The sequence below is a fragment of the Hyalella azteca genome, unplaced genomic scaffold (assembly GCF_000764305.2).
Source record: "Hyalella azteca isolate HAZT.00-mixed unplaced genomic scaffold, Hazt_2.0.2 contig14656, whole genome shotgun sequence".
In the NCBI taxonomy this organism is placed as follows: domain Eukaryota; kingdom Metazoa; phylum Arthropoda; class Malacostraca; order Amphipoda; family Hyalellidae; genus Hyalella; species Hyalella azteca.
In genome coordinates, this window is record NW_025944533.1 from 14,098 (window position 1) to 41,708 (window position 27,611).

The 27,611-nt window shown below is 36.1% G+C and overlaps 1 protein-coding gene across 4 annotated transcripts in view; it reads right to left on the reverse strand.

Annotated features, from left to right (window-relative positions):
* Nucleotides 1-3,948: 3,948 nt before the first annotated feature.
* LOC108667412 (homeobox protein Hox-B7) overlaps nucleotides 3,949-27,611 on the reverse strand; it is a 109,083-nt gene continuing 85,420 nt past the window's right edge. For 3 of the 4 annotated variants that reach the window (XM_018154434.2, XM_047884121.1, XM_047884119.1), the window contains exons 2-4: nucleotides 26,352-27,078; nucleotides 15,051-15,056; nucleotides 3,949-5,704 (exon numbers count right to left, since the gene is read on the reverse strand). In XM_018154434.2, coding sequence (XP_018009923.1) covers nucleotides 5,454-5,704; nucleotides 15,051-15,056; nucleotides 26,352-26,979 — 885 coding nt within the window. In that variant the 5' untranslated portion in view covers nucleotides 26,980-27,078 and the 3' untranslated portion in view covers nucleotides 3,949-5,453. The remainder of the gene's footprint in view (nucleotides 5,705-15,050; nucleotides 15,057-26,351; nucleotides 27,079-27,611) is intronic. The other variant, XM_047884120.1, reaches the window with a different exon arrangement.

Here is a 27,611-nt window from a genome sequence, read left to right on the forward strand (position 1 = left end):
TCGAGTCGAGGAAATTAATTTCTTGATTATTTTTGGTGTCATGTGGAATTTCAGCTTCGGTTTTGCTGTCCCGCCTCTGCAGATTCTGTGGCAAGCCCTCCATCTCCTCTGCGAATTCGCTCCCAAAACTGGCACAATAGAAGAATAAAAATACGTCAAACACCATCAAAGCCTCGTGCATCAATGAATGAACTTTTGGAAATTCGATCCTGAAATTATGAACTAAGATCTAGCACACACATCTGACAAAAATTATGATAATAAAATATTTAGTTCAAAATTCAGGTTTTTCTTCGATCACAAGAATTCGAAATCAAATCATGAATTTTGAAAGGAGACTTCACTTACCTTCAATGCTGTTTGACGCAAGCTAATTTTTTGAAAATAACTAAACATGCTCTAAAACATCGCTACTGCTAATGAATGATGAATTAAACATCGAAAAATCGTTAAAGTTTGTATTGCGAACTTGTTCACTATTTACAGACACTGCAAAGAGAATACAGACGAGTTGAAAGCAACTTTTTTGACATATTAACATGATTTGTATTATAAACAAATGGTCAACTAGATGTGAGAAGAAATTGGACGCAAAAGTTTCTTATTTACGAAATTTCAAAGATGTGCCACAAATTGCATGGTACGAAGAGAAAAGTATAAAATCATCATTGTAATGAAATTTTATTGGTATTTACACGTTCTAAGCTGCCTATGCTTAATGAATGATCTAATTTTGAAATAACCTTGGATACGACTTGTGCCAATGTACATTTATCATCAATAAATCGGACAATGCCAGAATAACGTATTTACAGTACAGGCTACAAATGGCATACGCTCATAGAATGTGAGTCAACTAAAAAACTATTTCTTTTAAATTGAACGCTATTCCTAGCTGCAGCTTTTCTAGCTCCATTTATACATTGTGATCTAGAGTAGGTACTGTTAAGCTTACACCATATCGACAGATATTATATAAAAGTTACGATACAAAAAAGTGATTTTGAAATAATCATCTGCAACTCAAACCATTGTTTCAAATTTCTTCGAGTTTTCAGAAAATTTCCAAATGAACTACAAAGAATGCAATGCACATGTACGAATAAGAAAATATCCTCATTATAATACAGCACTATAACAAAATACTCCTATTGGCTACTCACGTACGTATATCAGTTTACTATATGACAGCGGTAATTCGGAATGGAATAAACCCTTTGCGACTTATAAGTCGTCGAAAGTTTGTCATGGATGCCTCAATACGACTCGTTTGCTGCAAAGGGTTCATTTCTCCTTCTAATTTATGGACATGCATACAATTTCCCCACACGGTAGCCAAAACATTTGAAAATCAAATCCTAACTAAAAATAACGGAGGTAAAGCGGCATCCTCTAAATATTTACATTGTGAACAACATAGCACTACACGGTTACCGTTTTCTGCTTGCCGTGCCATTAGGTTCCGAAGTGAAAATATCCTAGCATGAATTTTGTGCATCAGTTTACACAGTGAATTCGAATAACCTCGTCAATTACATTAGAATTGATCTGAATTATGGGGTGACTTGAATGTTTTGATTCGGCAAAGTGCCGAACAGAATGAGGTAGCTTCAATAAGATGCAACAAACTCGAATATTATATTGAGTAATAATCGAGTTTTCTCAATCTCTTTCCATTGTTTGTTCAAATTGTGAAATTTTTTTAAAAGAGTTTGGAAAAATTTAACACAGTAATCGACATTTCTAATCGATGAGAATAATATATTTCGAGGTGAACTGAGGCTAATTTTAAACTTAATAACAAATTCATTCCCAAATTTTACGCATAAACGAACATTTTACCGAATTTTTTTGTTTTCGTTGAGTCAAGTGCCATCCGTAGAGGATCCACAAAGACAGTATACAAGCATCGTATACAAATAACTTCCTACATCCGAACGAACGTTACTTTTGCGTGCGAAACTGTACGGAATTTTATTGCTCGGGGGACTTTATAGTTCCTTGAAAGAATACAAATTTGTCAAGTTCCTGTAATTTAGAGTAGAAATGAGTTTAACATTAAATTCATGTGCTTGAATGGAGCTTCAAAATTAGCTTGACATAACATAATAAAAAATCTAGCCTGAATTCTATTGATGTCTTGAAACGATAAATCAAATCGTGGACGTCTGAGGAAACTCTAGATAACTTATTTAGCAAGCTTATCGTTGATGAAGCCTAAGTCTACGGGGGTGGTCAATAAGATTTCAATTCAATTAGAACGGCTACAGGCATCGTTAGAAAATAACGTAAAATTTGAGTTTGGTATTCACTATTGCTGCGCTGCTACGAGGAATAAAATAAAGTTATCAATATTTATCAAGGTACAGACATATGAAATTAATATTGTTAAACTGTCACAATTAAATAATTTTTTCTGACTGTAACTTATCGCAATAAAATTTAGAAGTCAATTATTTCTTCTGAATAAACTACAAAAAAGATGAGAGGATTACCTAAGGGAAATAAATATTCTATCAAAATAAAGGAAATTGGACTGTTTAAGATATGCTGCAACAGCTCGTATACGCTTGTATGCATTATAAATTAAGGGCTTAGGTAAACTTATAAAAATACCTGTCAATTAAACTAATCAAGAACGAGAGCAGAAATTGAAGGTATTTGCCAAATTAACCGGCAAATACTCTAACACGATCACACAGGAATTACTTCCGTATGCCAACTGAGCGTCAAATGAATCAAAACATCTTGATCTATAACGGTAATGACGATGCAATAGTATCGATACAAAAATTGATTAAAAATATTAGACGATTTCAAGATTGAAAAGCATTTAAAAATTATACTGTCTACGTAATTAGCACAGTTAGTGACTGAAACACGATAGAAAATGCAGTGATGACGTTATTACGCCACTGAAAGATGTTTATTAACATTTTGTTATTTTTCTTCATATGAATTTTTGTTACGATGTATGAGGATCTACCATGATAGACACAAGATTATTGATGCATTTAATGCAGGCATTGCAATACGATAGAATTTCACTATATAATCAAACTCAACACATTCCTACAGTTACAAAGCTTCGTATACGACCACCGGAATTAATAAAGTATTGAGCGAAATGCCCTCGGGGTACACATTATAAGTCTAAAAAACCTGGCTTAATTTACACAAGAAATTCTCATTCAAAGATGAAAAATCATTTGTGACAAAAAATAGTTTGCTGAGCTAAACAAAAACACATTCTTCCTCAACGCCACATTGTTAAATATGAAAGCGCGAGATCAATGAGAGTTAAATAATCATAACTTCACAACCGACTTATTTCCATAATGTACACGAAAGTAAAACACAGTCTCTCGAGTCCTTAGCTACACTTTCGTCCACGGACGCCGTTGCTAAGCAGAAGAAATGAAATATTATATATTGAACACCAGTAGCGAAACATTGAATGGCATGTCGTATTTTTATGGTTTTGCATGTATTGATATTTGAAACACAGTTTATTCGAAAACGCGCAGCATTAGGCTTCTTGTAATTAAGAAAACAATTTTCAAGATGACAAGTACAAATAGAAAAGAAGACGTTCACTTCTGCCTTTCACAGAATGTAAATTTGAAACATTCAAACACAGTAATAAGTAGCTAACATCAAATAAATATCACTGGACTAATCAAATAAATATTATTGGACTGAAATGCATGAAGATAAAACCACAGTGATTGATTTTTAAAAAAAGTAGGAACTATTTTTATTCAGTAACTATTATTATTCCCTACCGAGCACATTAAGATTCCAAATAGTTTTTGCGACTGCCAGCAATCAGGAAATTCCTTTTATTTTCGAATACAATAATTGTGAAGTGCATCATTCACAACACCATTCAAGAAGTAAGCAGTAAATAAGAATAAATAACGCATGATCAATTAAGCGGAAGCACCACCATCTTGGATTGGCTTGCGTAAGTATTTCAGTAAGCGCGATAAAATTAAATTAAAATGAGTACTAAATTTACCTAAAAACAGTATATCTTTAACCTACTCGCATACGTTGAAAGTATACTGAGGGGTTACCTACTAATGAATGGATACAAGAAATATTCGCTAAAATATTTCTTTAAATATAAATCTATTTGGTAAATAATTAGACGTATATGGATACAGTCATTAGGTACTGGTTTAAACAGTCTATTTTACATAATCATTTACGTATAGCATTATTTGGTTGTGGTACAAGGACCATTGGATACATTCGTCGATCACTCGCCTAAATACTTCGTAAGTTACGTATACCTCCAGTTTGGTGAAGTAATTAAAAGTATACATTAAGAATAAGATAGTATACCAAAACGTCATGTCAAAGTGAAACTTTCAGTATACATCAATTGTTTTAGTAGTATACCAGATAGTTGCAAATGGACGCTCTCCTTTGGAAAGAGCGGCCATTTTTTGAGGTTGGGACTTGTCCCAAGTCCACACAGAGGAGGACTGGTATATCAATGCGTATACAAAGAGAAACGGGCAGGACTGCTGGAAGGTTCACATCCTTTCAAAATCTACGTACGTATAACTTGTTTTTCTTAGGACATCCATCATCAATTTCATGTTTATGTTATGCAGGACGCCATAAAAAAAGATATAAATTAATTTATTCATATATTATGTGAGTCACCCTTTTGATCATCAGAAACATTTTCGGCTTAAATATCTAAACACTGACCACGAATGTGCACATTTTCGAAAACACCATTGCAATAATTATGTAGCTTGGTTACACAAAATAAATAAATCCCTACCGTGTTGGATCATTATTCAAACTGTCCGCATTGCGACCATCATTCAAATTATTCCACAGGATTGCTATGTACATCATCAATAATACGTTTTCTATGAAACTGGGACAAAATCCGCAGTGTGAATTAGAGCAAATGCCTTTTCATTTCAACCTTATGAGTAAATACTTTACACACAGTGACCTGAACTGCTGAATACTTCAACATGAAACCATATGGTAGGAAAACATTCATTTTAGTTCATTATAGGATAAAGTTACGAGAGGTGGAGGTGAGCGAGTACAGGTAGGTGGGTTGCCCAGCTCCCATTTAGCCATTAAAATACCGACTGTTTTCACGAATAATTCAATTGATAATGTGGAAGATCGTGATGAGCCATGTGTTTAGGCTTGTTTGTATTTGATTGAGAATAAAGTCAAGATGTATGTAGCCACTTTCAATTGATCTCGAATATGTAAAACTGTATGCTGGGATATTTGCAGCAGCGAATTCATCTCAGCCTTAATTCAATGGACTGAATAGCCATAACCTCAAATATTATATAGCAGACGTATACACAACCAGACAGAACGCTGAAAAATTAGTTTGAGAAAGCACAACCGATTTTTAGATTCATATATGAAGACTTGATTTGCAATGACCCTGAAGCCGCTTGTTACTGAGGAGAGGTAGGAGTAGGAGTAGGAGTTTCTGATAAAGATCCGCCGTTTTCAGGCTTTGTTTTATTCTCTTTCTTCCACTTCATCCTCCTATTTTGGAACCAGATTTTGATTTGTCGTTCTGTGAGGCAGAGAGCGTGTGCGATTTCTATCCTTCGCCTCCTCGTAAGGTATCGGTTGAAGTGAAACTCCTTCTCCAGCTCCAGAGTCTGGTAGCGAGTGTACGTCTGTCGCCCACGCTTCCTCTCTGAAACAAGGAACACAATAAACGTTAGAATCACAAAAGATATTATCAGCATTAAATTTATTCCAAGTTTACATCAGAAAACGTTAATTTTTTTTCCTCATTTCGAGTGAGGAAATTAACGAGGATTGAGACCAACGCCATCTAAAACGAGAAATATCTTGACGACTCAAAACTCCACGAAGCGATCGATGTTGGACCCGAGAGACGCTTTGGCGTAGGATGAAAAAATCAAATGAAGGATCTGAAAGGATCCGTCACTTGAGCTCGTGAAAGGGGGCTTTAGAAAAGGAGAAGAGTGGAGGGGGGCTGAGGCATCCTTGCTACAGACTCCCGCACTCCTTCAAATAAATGACTCGCATTAGTTGGTGCCATACCATCCATTTTTTTCTGTCTCAGATCAGCGGGTTTAGAAGCGCGACCATTCATCATATACAGCCATGATTGGCACACCAAAGAAATACATTAAGATGCGTATACTAGTGCAAATATGCAGCTCTTTACAAAGGATTTATTTAAAGTAAAATTTCCGAATTTTGGTTTCTGGCGTCAAAATAGTAAATAATTGGAAAAATATGCATTAGCTCTCCGACAGAACAGGCAATGAATGCTTCCAAATAACCTGGATAAGATGTCACAAATTTATCTTCCCGAATGAGTTCAGGAGTATTTTTCTTTGTTTTTCTTTCTCAACAAAAAGTTAATAAATTTGAATACAAATTACACGTTTTCTATAAAATGAAGCAAAATAAGTGTATGGACAGGCATTCACGCTTCGTCTACACCAGTTGCTCATTAACATTATTTATGCCATGCAAAATGACATTTCATTCATTTAAAAGCCTATAGATTGATAAATTCGACATCAAAATCTGTTCAATCTAGTCTTAAATCACCCCAAGAGCTGCGAAGTTGTATTAAATAGTANTGCTGTGCTTAACCGCCCGGCCTCCTAGCCGATTCTGACAAGAAGCTGGCGCACAGAGCTGGGATAGAACCCGCGCCTCTCTGCTTCAATCCTGGTACTCTGAACTTCAACCACTGGTTACCCGACTTCATGTGCAACCAATACTAAATAGGTACTTGTTTTAATCACCAATTCATTTCGGAATATGCCATTACCTAATAACTCTGCTTGCTTAAAGTTGAACGCTATTGTAAACTAAGAACGTTTTCCGACTAAGCGCCAATGCTTTGTTAAAACAGAAGAGGCACCTGGCCGGGAGGAAGTCTGTCTCTTATACACATCTAGATGTGTATAAGAGACAGGTCTATAACTGTAAGGTATTTGTTAGGAACAGATTTGCAAAGTCGTGATTATTTTCAACACAAGACACAATAATGGTGGCTGCACCGTTACTTTATTATCATTATTTTTTGTTAATGGCATTGCTGACATTTTACGTCATCAATCGGTATTATATGTGTTTACTAAATGAACAAAGATTGACATCACTCCGTGAGCACTAACTGTCAACATACATGTGGGACGAAGTTGTTAACAACAGATAACAATAACAATGTGAATAATGGGCTAATTTACTGGCATGATTTTTTACCCAAATGTGTTCAAGAAAGCCGTTGATAGCGTAAAAGCAAACCATTTGAAAACACGCGTCAAGAATAATAGTTTCGCTTCGGTGGGTCGCAGGCCTTGAGATTGATTCGAAATTTCACGAGTAAATACTGACGCTGAAGCCTCATGCCGCCTGAGCAGTAGAATTTTTTGTGATAAATTCAACCATGAGAAACAGGTAAATTGAATTTTGTACACTGTATCGTACACTAAATAAATGACCGTTAAGAAAGAATAGTGTAATAAATGAGTATCTCAAAATGTAACGAAGAAAACGTAATATTTTAGTTCATTTTTAACAATAATAACTTCAAAGTATTTTGTTCATTGGCATAAATTAGACAGAGTAAAAAAAATATTGCCCTAGTCTAAGGTCAATCTTGTGAGAATCTGTTGAGATAAGTCAATATTTCCATTTGAACTGCGTCAATAAGAATTACCATTAGCTTATAAAGCTTTAGTTTGATTGAGTGGTTTAAGAATTCATTTAATTTTGAAATTCTTAATTTTCAAACGATTAGTGTAAAAAATCGAATTCAAAGAAAATAATTGTATAAATAGTCGTATTTATTAATGAACCTTGGCGGCTCAACTCCGTAGACTATTTTCCAAATATATATAAACTCGAATTAAAATAAACTCGACTTAATGGAAATAACGTTACAAAGTCAAGCCAACAAATGAGCAAAGAAAACCCGACATATTGCGAGGGTCTGAGAATGAAGAGAACAGCCATGCACGCGATCGATCTGTTGACCCATTTCACCACGACGAGTCGAGGCTCGGGTCATTCTTATTCCAACAACTCGTCCGATTTTTGGCGGGAAGCATGTGGCTTCGGCTTGAGCAAATGCATTTCATATACGGTCAGAATTTAAACATAATAAGAATCTATATATAATTTAATACGTGTTAAACAAATAGTGAATAAGCAATTAAGCAATACATAAATGGATAACAAGTAGAACAAAATATACGAATTAAAATATTATTTTTAGAAGCAATGCGTTACGTATAAATAAAGTGATTTAATAATGAGGTTGAAAAATTAATTAGACTGGCCATTATTTTCCGATTGTGTTAACCCATATATTTGCAAGAAATATTTATTGTAAGTAAATGTGGTAATTATGCAGAGTTACTAAAGTTATTCAACCGCAATATTTCTTACTATACAAAATATTTGATAATCAATTTTATACTGAAATATATCAAAATCATGGGGTGCAAAGGAACATAATTCAGTGAATACTGCTTGAAAGGTTTGGGCTATGTCAGGAAATTCAATATCAGAAAATATGAAATTCAAGGCCAAAAATATCAATACTTTCGTGATATTGAAGCGTGTATTTTACCGTACACACACCGGCGTCGAAAATAACACATACACAGCGCTGCAAACCCAAAGGCAGAAAAGCCTTAGGCCGCTCATGAATAGTTAAAAGAACAATATGGCTTCTATTTGATGTGCACCAGATACCGAGAAAAATAGCATGCCTTCTCCTAGCCGCGATAAATCATACGAGGAACAAAAAGCAGAGAAAGAAAGTAATTTATCAAAGGGAGCATAAAGACGCCTTTGTCTCGAGTTCCCCCCTCTCTGCCTCCCACCTCAGGAGGGGGGGCAGCCCTAAAGACTGTCGTGACTATCAGACAACGTCGGCCATATCGAAATGTCTTTATTAGGCGCTGCACACGCGGATTAGGCGCGAGATTAACACTTATTTGGCACTAAATATTTTCTATAAAAACGGCTCGGTGTCTAGCTCCATTTCAGTAAGAAAATATAATTATAAAATGTTTCGGTTCCCAGCTCCATTTCAGTAAGAAAATATAATTGTAAAAATGTTTCGGTTCCCAGCTCCATTTCAGTAAGAAAATATAATTATAAAAATGTTTCCGTGCCCAGGTCCATTTAAGTAAGAAATTTTATTTATGAAATACTGTACGTTCCGGTGTCCAGGTGAATTTTAGTAAGAAAATATCTTTATAAAGAAATTTTTGATGTCCAGCTCCATTTCAGTACGAAACTATACTATTAGTCTTTAAATTTCTGGTTGCCCCCACGACTGAAGCAATCGAGTGACATTACTATTCCTGTAACATTTTCTGGAAGCTTTTAAAAAAATAAGATGGATAACAGAGAGAATGAATATGACAGATAAAGTTGAAATTCAAGATCGAGAACATGGTACAATTAATTCAAGATCACGACCATGTGTACATATCACATACATATTCGTACATTGAACATCAGTAAAACTGTAATGAAAAAATAGCTTCAACAAGCAATCAGCATGGGAGCCGGATGGTCAAAATGTTTTATTTATTTAAAATGTATATCGAGCTAGAAAAATGAAGGGAAAATGAATAAAACTCGTTATTATTTTAAAAGACTGTAACAACATAATCAAGAGGCGCGCTAGATGGAGACGGAACTAAAATTTCATGGTCTGTAAACTAAAAAATATATTATAAATAAATGAATAATAAATTTGCGCAATAGCTGATGAAAACAACCAGACTCGCGAATAAAAAAAGTATTTACAGGGTTCCGAGCATCATTATTTCCTAAGCTCGTATTAACTGTTATTGAGAAAAATTATTTAGCATACGAATATTTGTGGCAATGTTTAAAAAATTTCTCGCTGATTTGAAAATTAAAAATTTGATAGTCTAATGATTTTGTTAGTTATTATTATTTAAAAATAGGGTTTGACGTGAGCCCTTGTTTTGAAGCACGGAAATTGATTATTAATAATAATTTTATAGCTGAATCAAATTATGGAGCTGAAGAAGGCCTAACCAAGATTACCACGCCTAACCAAGATTATCAGTATGTATATTATTTTACAATTTAAATAGATTTTAAATAGAAACATAATCACCATGAGGCACAACCACAATATTTTCTGAAAATTTATGTTCATAAACGAAAGTGAACCAAAGAAAAAAATTACTGAAAAATGTTAATTTTGAAGTAGTGAGAATAGGTACTATATAAAAAATTAATAGCTTTATTCATTTGACAACGAAAGCAATTTAATTATTTTGTGCTACACTGCAGCGCCCAGTAATTATAAGGTCAAGGTAGCCGAAGCTGATTGTAATCGATAAATAATCTCAAATCTGCCTCACAATTTGTTCAAATCATGCTGCAAAGATGAGTAAAGGAAAAGCAGGAAAAAAGTCACTCGGCATGAAATTTAACATGTAAAAAAATATTTGTCAGACAAGGAATTCATGAGGCGCATTGCATGAAAAATATTGCAGTAATATCTAACTGGTTATTTGCAGAAATATTCTACAAATTTTAAAATTTTCCTTCTACCTTTCGATTTGGGACCGTTTTCGTTGAAAAAGAGGCCACTATCTCGAAGATTAACAGCGTTACCATATTTTGGGTCAAAGCCAGGGTAATTTTGTCATTTTTGTGCAGTGCAGATGTAAACAACTGCTCGAATGCGCCTGCGCAACGTAATCAAGCTTCATGGATCGATAAGAAGAAGCGTTAATGAACACTAACCTCCAGATCAGAGACGTAGAGTTTTATCGAGTGACTACGATAATTTAATTTTAGCGAGCAAGTTTACTTCACCCGAATCAAGGAATGAAATGAAATGCATGGATGACCTTTCTCAAGTAANCACCCGAATCAAGGAATGAAATAAAAATGCAAGGATAACCTTCCTCAAGTAATACGGCGTAAAATATAGAAATAATACATAAGGCATAATAAAGAAGTAATACAACGTATCAATTTAAGAAATGCAACGTACTAATGATAGGTAAACGGCGAAAAAAAAAGTAAAAGCATACGGTGTATCAATGGAAGGTATGCGGTGCCTCATGAAAACATATATAGGGCTACAAAGAAGGTAAATAGTGTATCAAGGAAAACTATACGGCGTATCGAAGGTGAATTTACAGCATATTAGGAGGCAATATTCGATTTATCAAGAGAAGGTAGACGGAATATCAAAGCAATATGAACAGCGCATAAACGCATGCATGCAGCGTATATTAAGGGAAGCTCAATTCAACAAACATAGAAATGCATATATCATATGTAATGGCAAGGTTAACGCGGCGTATTTAAATGAGCTATAATGGCGTACCGGGGTAAAGTATATGGCTTATCGAGGTAAGTTATACGGCGTATCGAGTGAAGGTTTGTACAGCATCATTAGGTAAGGTATAGGGTGTACCGAGTTAAGGCTTATGCAGCGTATCGATCTAATTTATTAAGGCGTAAGGTATAGGGAGTACCGAGGTAAGGCTTATGCAGCGTATCTAAGGCGTAAGGTATAGGGTGTACCGAGATAAGGCTTATGCAGCGTATCTAAAGGTATAGGGTGTACCGAGGTAAGGCTTATGCAGCGTATCTAAGGCGTAAGGTATAGGGTGTACCGAGGTAAGGCTTATACAGCGTATCTAAGGCGTAAGGTATAGGGTGTACCGAGGTAAGGCTTATGCAGCGTATCTAAGGCGTAAAGTATAGGGTGTACCGAGGTAAGGCTCGATATAAGGCGTAAGGTATAGGGTGTACCGAGGTAAGTTACACAACGTATCAAGGAAAGGTTTATACGGCGGTGGTGCGGCGAGGGAGCGGACGCGAACTAATGGTTTACGGCGTCGGCAGGTTTGTCAACGTCAGCATCAGTGACGTCACGTCGACCAAAATGGCCGGGAATACAAAACAGAACAATAATGGACCTGCAAACGCTTTCCACCCACAAAATGGGATGAATCCAATAGAGGTAAGTCATACCTTAATTACGAAATATTTCGAACAGCCATACCCATGTTTGGTATGTCATTAAAGATGAACCACGGTGTCTGCTCGTCTATCGCCTCTGACGTGAACTGAGTTTCCGTGTCCCTGTAATGCCTCGTGATGGATGAAAGCAGTTTGTGTTTCTAGACGCATACATGTTGGCTCGGCTTGTATTTAACTGATTATGAAACGCCGCGTGAAGCTTTCGGAAATATTTCTTACAGCGACCGGCAGATAAGGTCGGTCTTACGGGGAATTATGAAAGTTAGTTATGGATTCACTAAAACTTATAAACAATTTTGGAAATATTTTGTTGGATTCAGATAACGAGAAATGGTTCATTTCGATTTTATTCCAAAAAGTCGTTAGTTTCCGCATTTCTCAAAGGATCGTAGTTCGTTCATTTTTCCCTGGTTATAATCCGAATAAAATTAAAAAACTCTCAGGAATAATTTCGAAGCGAACCCCTTTTTCCCATTCACATCCATTCATCAATATCAATAAATATTTCAGCGAGGTCAAAAAGTCCAAAAACTTAAAATACCAGGTCAGGGATATCGTTAATTTTATCCAAGTACGACGAATAATTTTTTTATCCGAGTGTGCAATGTGGGGATTAAATTGGTCTGCTTCGAACAGAGATCATGGAAAATGAAACATTATTGAGAACATTGTCGCAGCTCTCCCATCAAAAACTAAAAATTTCTGAATAAACGAGCAAAATTTGAGGCAAAATTTCAACCAGGAAACTTTTTATATTGTATTTGGTACGTAAGCAGCACCCATACAAATACAAATCCATACATTTATACAAAAAATAGTTAATGGTGGTTAAATTTCCTGGCATTTAAATAACACGACAGTCATCAGCTTTATATAGCGCTGACTTGCCGCCGCTCGTTTATCATGAATTCTAACACTAACACATTCGCAGGTTTCGATTGTTATACCTCGCAAAAGTTAGTGGCATTCAAAAAAAAGACTCAGTACTTTTGGTTTGCCTGGGCTTGCGGACGACATGATAAACGATGCAGTGCAGAACACGTATACTAACTGATGGACCAGCATTTATCAGTTTCAAGAAGCCATGGGAAAGATAAAACGTAACGGGTGCAAAAAATCTGCAAAGGAGTCAAAGGAGGGAGAGTTGCGCAAGAGTTTTTGAGTGCAAGATGAATCTGTTCTTGAAGAGGTGTTACAACGTGAGATCACAGCTCTTGATTAAGGGAATTGCTTCTTCGAAAGATCGATGGAAGTAACTTAACAGCAGAATAAATTGCCCCTGATGACTTCAAGAACATCGATGGTCAAGGGGCCAGCAGACCAAAGAGCGTTGCTTCCACGTGGTACTTCTCTACGGTGATCATGGAATTAAAAACGCACAATAAATGTCGATTCAATTTTTATCCAACCATCAAAGCAACATCGATGTGGGATTATTATTATCCAAGTTACTTTTTTACGCAGAAGAAGAAATTATGCTTAAATTCTGTCTTGAAAAAGTTTGGGAGCCCTTGAATAGATATTGCAATTGAAATTGATCGCATTTCATCCGTATAGCCTTGTCTTCTATTTATTTACTAATTTATATTTTGGAACTCACCAATTATAATTTTTAATGATTTTTGATTATTTTCACGAGCAGGAAATTTAACCGTATCGTTAATGTGAACGACATTACAAGATTTTGAACTTCGTACGAAAAAACTGACATTGCAATAGAAGACATATAAAATAAATTATAATATCGAAAGAAGGACTGGAAATTAGACGGAGATGCAAATAATGAGTAACGTCAGGGGGTGCTTTTAAATACGTGACGTCGCCGGCTGTTACGGAGGGGAGGAAGTTCAGCATTTTGGCAGCTGACACTTGATTGAATACGCGGATAACTGAACCGAGGGAAACTCGCTGCCTGCATGAGGGAACTGAGGGAACGATATGCAAAATGGTCCCACGCTCTAAAGAGAGAATATTTGGTTGTGTTTAAAAGTTTAATGCGGATATGATCTCTGCATGAATACTATAGAATTCAGCGACGAGATGTGAATATAAAATAAAAAACAAGTTCATAATATTCTACGAAAATTTGAAACGAACATTTGGTAAAAAATAGGATCATATGAATCAGAAACAACTTGGGAAAATGGACGCTTGCGTATACAAGAGGCTGAGACAAACATATATAGGGAAATAAAGAAATAATGTACGAATAATTAATCCAGACCGTCCTACTGACTTCATAAAATTCAAATTAAAATTATTTAGCTGAAAGAATAGATCGTACTGTGCAAGATATACGAAGCCAGAAGGAGGCAAGAGGGTGAAAAGTATACAAAAATTATTAGAAAAGCAGCAGAAATCATTATGACTTGTTTTAATTACACACTTTATTAATAAGACGAAAATTACAAAACTAATGAATAATTATTAAAAAACGTATTACAAATTTCGTTGCAGTTGATATCCGGTCGGCGAGCTTATTTTCATGTAATTTGTAAGATGCATAAAATTCAATTGCAATTTTTGATTATACGAAATAAATCGTTTATTTCATGGCACCTAGAAACGTGTGCCACAAAGTCACTAAAACAATCGTCAAAAATGACCACCACTTTTTAAGTTACTTGATAAATCAAAGAAAAATGTGATCATAAATTAGTGCATGAATGATAAAATTTAATTTTCTTGTCATAAGCTGTGGTGAACACACCTCAGATTTTCAAAAAGAGTGACTCAAAATAGTTTTCAATTTAATAGGAATAAAGCCACAGATTTAAGTAAAGTTTTATGACAAAAAAATAATAAATAAATTTTATCATACGAAAACAATGCCACTTTTGGGAATAAATTAGTATTTAGAAACATAAGCGCGAACTTAGATTTTGAACATTATAATTATTAATATTGTTATTTATTAGGCCGAAAATTCTCGGAAATAGAGCCGTTGGGTAAAGATTGCTTATGATAATCAAATACTACTTATTTTTTCTTACCAGCAGCTGTAGGTTGCGCGATAATAAGGTTGCAGCCCCCCGGAAACATATGAAAAAAAGAAAGAAAAACAGGAAAAATTAACAAAAAACCATGATGATAAACTTAGCAAACAGGATTTGAGATGGTGACATCCACAAACGACAAAACAATGCATGAAGTTGGGACGAGAAATAGTATGATATGTTGGACCCGACTTATATAATAATGATGAATAGGTGTAATAATTCATTCAATGGTCACTTTAAAATGTATTAATTGAGCGACAATCATTCTTGTCACTAACACTCCACGATTAATGTACAAAAAATGATTTGTGATCGTAGAAATTTATTCAGCATTCCAACGTAATATTCGACCAAAACTCAATCACGAATTTAAAATAAAATGCATGGCCTACAGGTACCTTTACAACTTCACAGTCGAAAAATTTAGTGAATAAATATTGGGTTTATTGAGGCTTCAATGCAACGTATAACTGATTGGCAAAATTTTTGAGCGCGGAGTTGTGAGCATATATGAGAACACGATATTTAGGAAAACCAAAAAAATATTCGCCCATGGAACTCGAGTATCATCACATTCAAAAGATCGACATTATTATAGTGAATAATTGTATTTAATTGACCTGTTAATTTTTTTAAATTGATGCCTGGCTGGCATGCAATTTATTACGAGTTTAGAAACTATGTTAAATCTTTCGGCGAAGCATAAAATTTCTCTGACTGCATATAAAATATGACAATAAGGGCGCATAATTAAATAGTAAAATTTTTGCAATGAAACTAAAATGAAAGTAAAATGCAATAATTTGCAATGAAGTTTTCGTACAATGAAAAAACTTGGAGAAAGGTTTCATCATAAAATATCCGTAAAACTGTTCTGTTCATCTAAATTTTAAATTGGCAAAAGATCGTGCACTTTTTCCATATTTTCCATGGCTTGCATAGTCTAGATTGCAAAGCAAAGAACCGATGAAGACTGTAATTTGTGTGAGTTATAGCCGTTGATGAACGACTATGGATGATTTAGAGTAGAGATCATCCATCATCGGCGCTCGGATGATAGACAATGTGACAAATAATTATCAGTGCACTCAAGATATCAGCTTTTGACGAACGACTTTGTGGAGCTCCTGATATATCTAACAAAATGCAATTTGATCCGTAGGATTCGAGCACTTAGATTAAAAAAAATAATAACAGCAGGAAAATCTCTTCAATGGAGCATCTCCGTTGGGTGCACAGGTTAATATTAAATCTAGCAATTCGCTACATAATGCAACATTATTCAACTCAATATTCAACCAGAAATTATTCGATAAAAATTCAGATGAAATTGGGGGTTTAGTTGAGCAAATGACGCAATCAAAACTTGTTTGAACATAGAAAAATTCTAAATTACATCAATGAATTTTACGATCGTTCTTTTACATTTAAGGTTGGAAGTCTTCCGCATAAATGCGCTTTTCCGCCAATAAGCAGTTTAAATTTTGTTGTTATACACGAAAAAATTTGTACCAACAAGGCAGATGATAAAATAACATTATATGAATGCGGCCATACTTCTAAATCACTTCAAAATCATTGAATTCTAGTAATAAATTCCGGCATAATCCAACTGAATTTCAGTTCACATTCTCTGGCTACGTTACCTGGCGGTGAAATGGAACGGCCAACGAATTTCATCAAAATCATCAAAAAAGACTGTACAGGGTTATCAATTTATTATAGGTGGAAAATTAAAAATCAACACCTGATGCTAATGGTCAAAAACTGTTATCGTTTTCTGTTCATAAGCATGAAGATGACATTGAGAATTTTAAATCGTTCTCCTAAGATGACTTCATCATACAAGGACAAAAATCTGGAATTAATGCCGTAGACGCTTTTTAATAAGACTGTAAACAAATAATATTTAATAGAGTAACTAAGAATAGTTCATATAGAGCAACACAACAATAGCTCAGCACGCAAATGAATTATTCATATCAGTAAGTTGTAGTAGAGATCCGACCGACAAGGTTGAGTTGCGAAATGGCGTCGAGGAAAATAAATATATCTTGATTTTTCTTGATTGAACATTGCCCACAATAATCTTTTGAAAAATTATTACAGAATTATTTAAGCGATCAAGCGATCCCTGAATAGAAACTTGATTTAAGTGCATAAAGATTGTTATGGGTTAATACAGATAAACGGGCTTAAGGGGGCGAAGGGGTGTGATAGAGTCAACAAAGAAAATGGGAAATTCTGATGCAGAGGGGAGAACTCGATAGACTTATCAAAAGGAGGGCAAACGCGTCTGTATAGGAATAACATTGACGTTAATCCAGACACTGTAACATTTACAGTAAAATTCAAATTTACACCCATGTACATAATTTCTGTTATATTTTAATTCCTTGAGTTTCTCAGAACATATTTTATCCTGTACGATATGACGAACATTCAATGCTATCAATGTTGATGGTCCAATTAGGACTACAATTTATAGTGCAATTAGGACTATAAAAATAATGACGAATAATGAATGAAAATACAGATTAGGTTTATTGAGGCTTGAATACAATGTATAACTGACTGTCAAAATTTCTCAATACGGAGTTGTAAGCATATATGAAAGCACGATATTTAGGAAAACCAAAAAATATTGCAGAATCTTTACTTATTTAACACCAGAAAAATTCCAGGTAAAATGATTATTTTACGAATATTGAGAAGAATTGACAATAATCTACAACTTTTAATCATGTTTATTAATTAAATTCGATGAGTAGGCAGTACAAAGTAAAGAATATCTGAAAACTAGCTTGATGGAAGGAAAGTCATGTTTATTCATGCTTAAACATATACATGTACTTTCCATAAGAAAAAAATTTATTCAACCAAAATTTGAAACAAGCAATGAAAGAAAAAAAATGGGACGTTAACCAAACTAAAGAAATGGGTGTAATATGAGAACATTCGTTTGTTTATAACAAAATATAAAATGATTCCATGATATCAAAACAACCTCAGCAAATCAAAAATTTAACAAATATTATTTAATCGCTAAAATCGACCAATTAAAAGAACTAGCCATCAACAAAATCGACGCGATCCCAAGGGACTTGGATTCCAAAGCAAAGGAGCTTCGGGTTGCTCTCTGCGATCGGATTGCCGGTCCAGCAGCTGCCACTCTAATCAATGAAGCTGATTAATGCCCGCCATTAATCAATTATCAGAAGCTCCGCAAGCCGTGTCTAGGGCTGCCGCGTCACTTCCAATCTGCGACCAGCTTAGAATCGTGTAGAATTTCTGGGCCCACACTAGCAGGGAGAACTTCTCGAGCGGTAAACTATTCCTTGATATTGAGACTGGACGTCACTTAATAGTTGTAGGTACCGAGACTGTACGTCCCTTACCAATATTATCTACCGAGACTGAACGTCACTTACTAGAAGAAGTTTTTGCGACTACTCCACGTGAATACAAAAAATAATGTAAGTTGTGAGAAATATTTTTGTAATATTTCTTGAAGTGAAGAATTATTTGAAAAACTGATGCTGCTTGAAATAAATGTACCAATGAAAAATACTGCAACAAAGTGCAATATTCATTGCACCTGATTCAACCTTCGCATTAGCGGAAGGGAAATTCTCCCGTACCATCATAAAAAATTGACATGGTATTCCGTAGCTAATTAAGCAGAGTTTACCCCACATGAAAACGTTGCAAATTTTGCTTTAACAATCATATAACATCATGCAAAATTACTTGAAATACGTCTGGCCAAAGACGCATTGCAAATTTAACCCAGGATTCGTCGCAATATTCGTTCCATCTTCTAGGTCGGAAGTTGCAGCAGCTGTCAAAGAGGAAATTGGTTCTGAGGAGCATCTCGGAGACGTGTCCCAAACCATCCATCTTTTGCAGGTCTCCAATAACAGGCCGAGATATTCGTCCCTGGCTGCATGCCACTGAGCTATAGGCTTGGCCTCTCGATGGCTCTTGAAAAATGGCTGGAGATTCGCAATTGTAAATGTATAATGCATTATATTGTGAAAATATAGGTACTCGATATGCGATAAAAAATCTGTATTATATGTATAAAAAATCGGCTATAGGCTTGGCCTCTTGATGGCTCTTGAAAAATGGCTGGAGATGCGCAATTGTAAATGCGTAATGCAACTGTATTGTGAAATTATAGGTATTCGATATGTGATAAAACCAATCGGTATTATTACGTAGTGGTGAGTGCAGTTATGAATATTGAGGTTTCGGTTATAGGAATGAAATTCTACAGTTTAGTGGATGCATATTTATGATCAACATTTACATTGAAAGTAATTATCCAAACTGTTCGATATACCTGCAAAAAAGTTAGACAGGTAATATTGCTTTAACTGCAATTTTTTTTCGTTGATGCCGAAAAAGACGCAAGCGAGTATGCACCGAAAACTTTTACGGATTAACCGAAATTAGAGTTGATAATTACTCATCAATGAATAACGAAAATAGTTTCGATACATAGGTTTCAAATAATAATTTCTTCCGCGAATCAATGAGATCTAAAGAAATCATCAACAGAAAATATTAAAATATCAATCCACACTAGCAACAAAAAATTGGCACATCCTTTGTGACGTGCGTTCAAGCATTATTCACTGCGTCCGAAAAAATGTTAATATAGGTATGCAGTCATAATATCTTCCTAGCTGCTAAAACATATCTAGGAATATTGCACGATTAACTTGGTGAAAAAATTCCATCAGATGCCTTTGTTTATATTACACGCAGACGGAGTTTGAGGATGATTATGTCAAGTGGATTTTAGTAAATAGACCAATTATAACAGAAGGAGTGAAAATAATTTTGATAAAGCCGACTGAGATATAACTTTTGTAAAACCGAATGTGCGAACATAACTTTAGTACAACTGATTGTGTGAATCTAACTTTAGTACATCCGAATGTGTGAATATAAGTTCAGTACAACCGGTGTGTGAATGAAACTTCAGTGCCACAAAATGTGTGAATATGATTTTAATACAACCAATAATGTGTGAAATAAATTTTAGATCAGCTAAATATGTGAATCTAACTTCAGTAAAACTTCATGCAACTTCATGCGTTTGAATATTTCTTTATTCTATATTTCCTAGATGCTGGAATTCTAGCACAATGTTGAGCGGCACGCAAGCTTATTATAATGATAGTAAGCTTAATGAAATGCCACATTTGGATTTTATTTAAAGAATTGGTATTTTAACGCGTAGCTCTTCAGCATCTCATCGAACAACAGCTTGCATATAGTGTAGGTCCGAAGTTATTAACTAGGGGCCATACTTTCAGAACTCGCTAAGTGAACGTAAGTATTTACGCTCTATTTTCTTGCCTATGATTGGTGGATTTTGCTTGAAAGACGTCAATGATTGGCTGATGAACTTACTATCTCTTAACTTTTTTTGAAAGAATAGGCCTAGGGCAGTTCGTCACGACTCACGAGGCGCGTCGATACGGTGAGCGTCAGTTGAACTGCCTGCGCTGTCACACGCTGGCCGATCGATGACCAGAGAAAAGCTTCCGCCACCAAATGAATGATGAATGTGAATGCCAGACTGACACAAAGTAAGATTGCACTGAATACGGATGAATGTAAACTTTGGAGCATGTTAAATTCAATGGAAGCAACTTTTCAAGAACCTAAATAAAGCAACAAAGCTTATTTTGTTTAAATGAAAACAAAACAATAATGAAGTTTATTGTAGAAAAAAATGATTAGTTAGAACAGAAAAGTTTTGAAATAACCAGAATTGAAAAGAAAAACACATTTTGTCTTAAATTAACAACTTTATAATAAAGAAATCAAACACCACACGATTTTTCTCTGAAAATGAATGATTGGCTCCACATTCGAACCATTTCTAGCCGTCTGCCATTTTCTCACGATTCCGGCTAAAAAGCCCTGCACGGTCCCTATTTGCCTACGATCTTATCGTGACCTTCACCCTAATACTAAAGCCCCGGATTATCGATCACTGAGCGGCTCTCGAGCTCAGATCCCGACTCTTCTGCGTGAGAATGAAAACAGCGGAGAGGCAGAGAAAATTGCGACACCAACGTTCATAGCAAGGAAAGTTAAATAAGAAAAAAAAGTAAAAATTCTTTAACCCATTTACGCCTGGAGTCCATTTATGCCTGGTTAAGAGAGCATGATGCTCACTTTACACTAAATGCATTTATCTATCGTCTGCTGTGCTATAATTCATCCTTATTTCAAAGCAATTGTAAGATGTTTTCGATCTTTTAAGAAGTGAAATATTTACAAAAACATTGATGCCAAAACTAAAAGGAAACTCATAGCTCGGTCTCCGGATTTCCTCATGCAGTGAATTGTTAAATATTCTGCTTAGGATTAAATTTGCTGGAATGCCAATTTTACTAGTTATACAAAATTTGAAAGCACCTCGTAAAACAAATTGATAATGAATTTGAAAGTAATTTGATTCTTTACTTAATCCAGCCCTAAAAAACTGCTTCTTTTCGGATAATAACCATTCCCCCACCTCAAAAAAAAAAAGAAAACAGCTGGTAGTAAGCCTTCCAAAATGATGCCTAGCTATTAATTTTGCTCTTTAGCTACACACCGAGGCACGAGTAGAATTTTTATCTTAACTACACACCTAGCTACGTGTGTATTTTGATCCTTAACTACACTTCGAATCACGCGTGGATTTTGCTCCTTAACTACACTTCGAATCACGCGTGGATTTTACTCCTTAACTACACTTTGAATCACGCGTGGATTTTGCTCCTTAACTACACTTTGAATCACGCGTGGATTTTACTCCTTAACTACACTTTGAATCACGCTAAGATTTTGCTCCTTAACTACACTTCGTATCACGCGTGGATTTTGCTCGTTATAACTACTCTTTGAATCACGCGTGGATTTTGCTCGTTATAACTACTCTTTGAATCACGCGAGATTTTGCTGCTTAACTACACACCGAGGCACGTGTTTGGCTTGCGTGACGCACGCATGCGCTGATGAGGCCACATCAGACACGTCTCGAGATTAGATTTGGGGATTAAAGCCAAAAATCCGTCAATACCGGATAAAGTACACTTTTTGTGTACCTCCTATATAATCGCATAAATTAAAATCATGCGAAATTGCAGAATAGCGAAATATATTTTGGAATTCATGCACAGAAAAATTATATATAAAATTTTTCAAAAATAATTCGAATCGGTGCCACTATTTTCCGTTTTGAGTGATAGAAAAAAATCGCGCGATTCTGCTGCATCACAAAAATTTTGACCTTTTATAGATAAAAAGGTACATACTTTTTATTACAAAACTTTAAATATTCTAAAAGATGCATGGAGCTACAGCTTCTCTAAGCGTCTTTTTCATAAATAGATTCGGTTCGAAGGATGCTACTTAACATTTGCGAGTCCTCCTATAAATAGAGATACAGTCCAAAAGAACCTCTAAATGTCTCTCGTACAAATAGATACATCCTAAAACAGCGGCCATAAACCTGCAGAGCCACGTGGGATGCAACAGGTATAGCACAAGTTATGAGGCCGTTCATTTCTCCTTCTTTAGGTTAGGAGAGTCGGCTGGGCTTGGCTTACTCCAAGTCGCTTGTTCGTAGTTTATGGTCATAGCAACAGCGCACGCACTGCTCTCCAGCGGTCAGCTTTAACGTCAGGGCAACAGCTTTGCTACATCCCAGGCACATGCAACTAAGTAGCTATATTTGGCTGCAATTTGATTGAAATGCGCCACTTAATGTACGATCTGCAGGTAAACTCAATTGAGATTGGGCAATGCTGCATCCCAGGCATTTTCATGCTGAGTAGCTTCGGCTGCAATTTGTCTAAAATTCGCAACTTCTACGAACTGCTGGCAAATGCAGCTCAAAAAGGTAAAAAAAGTAGTAAGCTTTTCCATTGATATCGGATTGAATGAACTTGGAAGGTACGTTTTCATAGTTCATTTGAATGACATTTCGAAACACACGTGATTAATAAAACAACATGAGTTAATGCTGAGTACAAAATCGTATATAAATATTTCTGCAACATACTCAATGACAAAACGTTTAGATTTAGAGGTTGCAGTTGCCTAGCCACTTACCAAAGAAGGATGAAAAAAACTTCTGCAAAAAGTGGTGAATTTTCTATGAAGAATTTCCGGATCACATGAGTAAACACAACCAAGGCACTATTTAAACGCCTAACGATTTCTTTTAGTTAACGACGACTTTCCGGCAATAACTCAAATGTAATTACGTTGAGCTTCTTTGCGCAAAAAAACGTCAGCAGCAAAAGAATCCTAATTAAGTCTGGTCCGTAATCATTGAATTGCTATGCGGTAAACAGTCCAGTAATTCAGCTCGTTGATGTTATGTTTCACTGCCGGAGTCAGATGAAGAACTGCCACCAATGCCACTCTGAAGATTAAAATTTCAGCCTCGCAAGAACCCCAAGTGCCTTGGTTCCAAATGATTTAGTGAGAACGCTAGAAACCGCAACCGCAAGCCTAACTGCCCGTCAGCTATCGTGACAGAGATCACAGACACAATAGAGATGCTTCTTTTTGCAGCTTCTACAGAAATTAACAGATGAAGCTCGTTTCAACGGTAACGTAGATGTTAGTGAGTTACTAATTCAAACTTCTATTAACTTGCATTTTTCATAATTCTAAAATCGAATCTTTTGCGGCACAAGCAACAAAACACTAATTTGCTAAATTTCTCTCAAATCGAAGTCAATTGGACGTAATTAGCAAGTCAAAATAGACACACAATTTAACAATTTTCAACGCAGTAAATTAAATTAAAAAAAAACTAAACAAAATTCAAAAGATTTACACATCAATACACACTCCACCGATGTGAGGCTGAAGTCTCAACTTAAATCAATTTTTTGTCTCAGGAGAAGAGGAAAATTATTATCCATAACTAAAATCGTTTCTCGCTTCATTCCCAGCCTGCAATTTCCTGAGCTTTAGCCAGTAGCTGCTGTCGTTTATCTGTTGCTGCACAAATTGAACTGAAAGCCATTAAGATGAAAGTTGGCGCAATGCATTATTGAATAGTTTCACTTATTGCAATCACTTCTAAGAGCACGACCGAACGTTGCGGTTTTCCATAGACATTGAACGCAAAAATAGTTAGACCCCTGCATGCGGAAGCGATTATGCGTCCAAAGGGAACTTGGCCCGCACAGGGTGCTCGCTCATGAACATATATTAGGGGTGGACGATCTTATCCCTCGGGCATCTGACTGAGTGTCTCCCGCCATCTGTTCGGTAATTTGTTAAGAGATCCAGTTCCCGGACTTTCACTTTTACTCAGATAAATTAGAAGAAATATTTCGTACTAGATGAAAGCGATGAAATAATGCAGATATATTTACAATGCATTTTGTCTTCGTGAGTACTTAAATTATGCTGGCATTTAAATCCATACGGGTGAGAAAACAATTATCACATTGTTTCTGGAACTGACCATGGAAAATATAATACAGACGAACTTTTTGTCCTTCAATCACCAAAAGTGAAAAAAAATATTAATTGTAATTCCAGGATGACAATGGGATTAAATTAACTTGATTTGATATTAAGAAAAAATACCCGGAAATAATTAACAGTGAACTTAGGCAGACGACATTCGATGATTCTCAATGATCTCGCAATCATTAATTTTAATGTATTGGCACAAAAATATCAGTTCGAGAATTATTTTTAAAACTTTATGAAACGTACGATCGAGGCGACATATACTCGAGCGCGACTAACCCAGAATTTTAAAAAAAAGAATTTGGCTTAAGACCACGATCTTTTTCAAGTCTGCCCATGATTAATGACCTTCTCATTTGGCAATAAAAGCTGCTAATTTGTGTGGTCAGCGCCGTTATGAGCGGTCCAATTTAGCACAGCCAAAGTCCAGTGACTTAAAACAAGCTGTAAAAAATGTGGTTACTGCTACGGTCGTAACGGATTTCAACGCGCTAAAAAATAGAAAAAAAAATCTGCCGACACCAGACTTCAACATGAGAATTTATGAGAACTGGATGTATCTTGTTCACGGAAGAGGTCCAAAATTATAAAAATAAGCCAGCATTTTTTAAACGCAAAATTAGGCATTTTATTCTTATGGTTAAGACTACCAATTGAAATCAGTTTAGTTTCTGATGATTCTGATTTCAATTACCAATTGAAATCAGGAAGTTTAGTGGTTGTTTATTAGACATTTGGCCGTGCTGCAAAGAGTTCAAATGTTTCATGAACGAAACTAATATTGGCTTGAAAATTTCCCCAAGTAGGATTGCAATGTTCAACCTAAAAGTAAAATATGTAAAATAAAAAAATCTATTTTCTTGCAACAACGCTCGGTTTTATTGCTTCATTTACTTTTCATGTATCTCAGAGCATTTCGTATAGCGGTAGAAAATGTTAAAGGCACGAATTTTCAGGACACATACAGGAACAAAAATGTGTCTCAATTTATGGCTGGAAACGAACCCTTACAGCGTGGTAAATTGAACGCGTTGTTCGGAAGGAAGATTGTTGTATGGCCTGTGGTCTCACTATAGCCACACCACCCACAGCTGAGCAACTCCGACAGTTCAGCAATATTTGTTGTGTGGTCAAAATGCCATACCTTGGCTTCCAACTAAATTCTGAATAACGCTACCGAAATTCAACGTCAATAAATTGTACGTAAACTTTGAACAATTGAGTTTTTTCTCATTTTCAATGCAGTCAGAATGGAAATGGATGAACGAACTCAAGCTTCAATTTAAAAGCATTCTATTTTTTCACTAATTCTTTACATATATTCGTTGAGTAATTTTACTCATACTTGTGCTGGAGGCATGTTCCAAATGACCGTTAATTTAACACGGAATAGTTATTTTTATTTTCTGAATAGTTTGCGTCATAGAAAAAATTTACCGGAAATTACAAACAAAGACACACGTTAGTTTAAGATAATTCCAAAACAATCTTGATCAAAACGACCTATTTTGATTATTTTCATTGATGAGTAGGTTGTGTGCGAGGTTGCAATGCACGTATAATAACCCATCTACAATGACCGTGTTAATTTATTACCGTTAACAAACTGAAATTTTTAGAGACCCATTTTGAATTTGAGTTCCTTTTCAGGGACCATGAATTGAGACTCAAAATTAAAAGCATAAAATACTAAATTTTTCAGGTATTTTCCAAGTAGGACAATTGATCGAAATTTCGTGTTGTATCAATGCTTGTCTACAAGAAAAAATATAGATAGAAACTCACCAAATTGACTTCTCATCCAGGGATATAGCGGCGATGTGTTGGTGACTTGATTGTTCTGTGGCTGCTGCTGTAGTAGCGGTGGCTGTTGCCCGGCGTGCTGCTGTGATGGCCAAACTCCTGCTCCCTGGGGCTGGGTGCCATCCTGCGCTGCCATGTGATGGGCTGTGTCCTGGGGTGGGCCGCCCAGCTGCTCCATTTGGGGCTGCTGGGCTTGCTGGGGCATCTGTTGAGGTTGTGGCTGGACTTGGGCTTGCTGTTGTGGGCCCTGGGGCTGGCTCTGCATTTTACAGGACGGGTATTGCTGCAACGGCGGGGAGGCTTGTTGACCCATGCAAGTGGGTGCTGCGGGTGAAGGATCTCGGTAATCGTGAGGGTCGTGGGGCTGGTGATGGCCGTGTGGGGTATGTGGGTGCTGGGGAGTTTGTGCGTTCACATAGTAACTATTCATAAGCCGATCATAGGGCGGGTAACGAGGGTATCCTTGCTGATGGTGAGTGTAGTAAGGATGGGCTGGGGGCATCCTGGGATCATACTCCCCGCAACCGCCCTGACTAACTTGGTACTCGTCAGGTGGCTGCGGGGGCCGGTAGTCTGGATACGACGTGTAATATGACGACATGTTCGCCATGTCGGGCACGTGGGGGTAACTCACGGCAGGGTTTGACGCCACGGCTGTTGGGGGAAGTTGGGGAGCGTCGGGCAACCCTCCCACCAACTCGCAACCGACCTGCGCAGAAAATTAGAAATTTTGTCCTAAGGAAATCGAATGATTCAGATTCAAATTTAAAACACTGTTTAATGTATAATTTAGCAAATAAGCATTTGGACCTGGCGATGTCCAGGTTATGGTTCAATGAAATGCAGACAAGTTTGCAGGCGGCCTGAAAATGAAATTGAAATTTTGAACACATAGGAATTTAATATGTACAAGTAGAGTAGATCGTGTTTTATTAAAATCAAAAATATATAAAAAATAGCCTCTGAAATAGGTAGGTTCAGAGCAATGTGAATGTGAATAATGTAAATGCGAGTATCAGTAGTAACGAATAAAACGCTCCTTTTGATCCGGATTGAGACAGTGATTGAAACCGAGTCATGCGTCATTTACCGTATGCAAATGCGTAATATTTGTTCAAGGCGTTAAAAGGAAACTAAGTCACCGTCATTTGACTCTCATTGCTGTCCTAGGCTTTGTGTCAGTAATGGTTATGAGAAGATGTTATATTGCCGCACTGAAAAAACATTCACCGTGCGCATTAA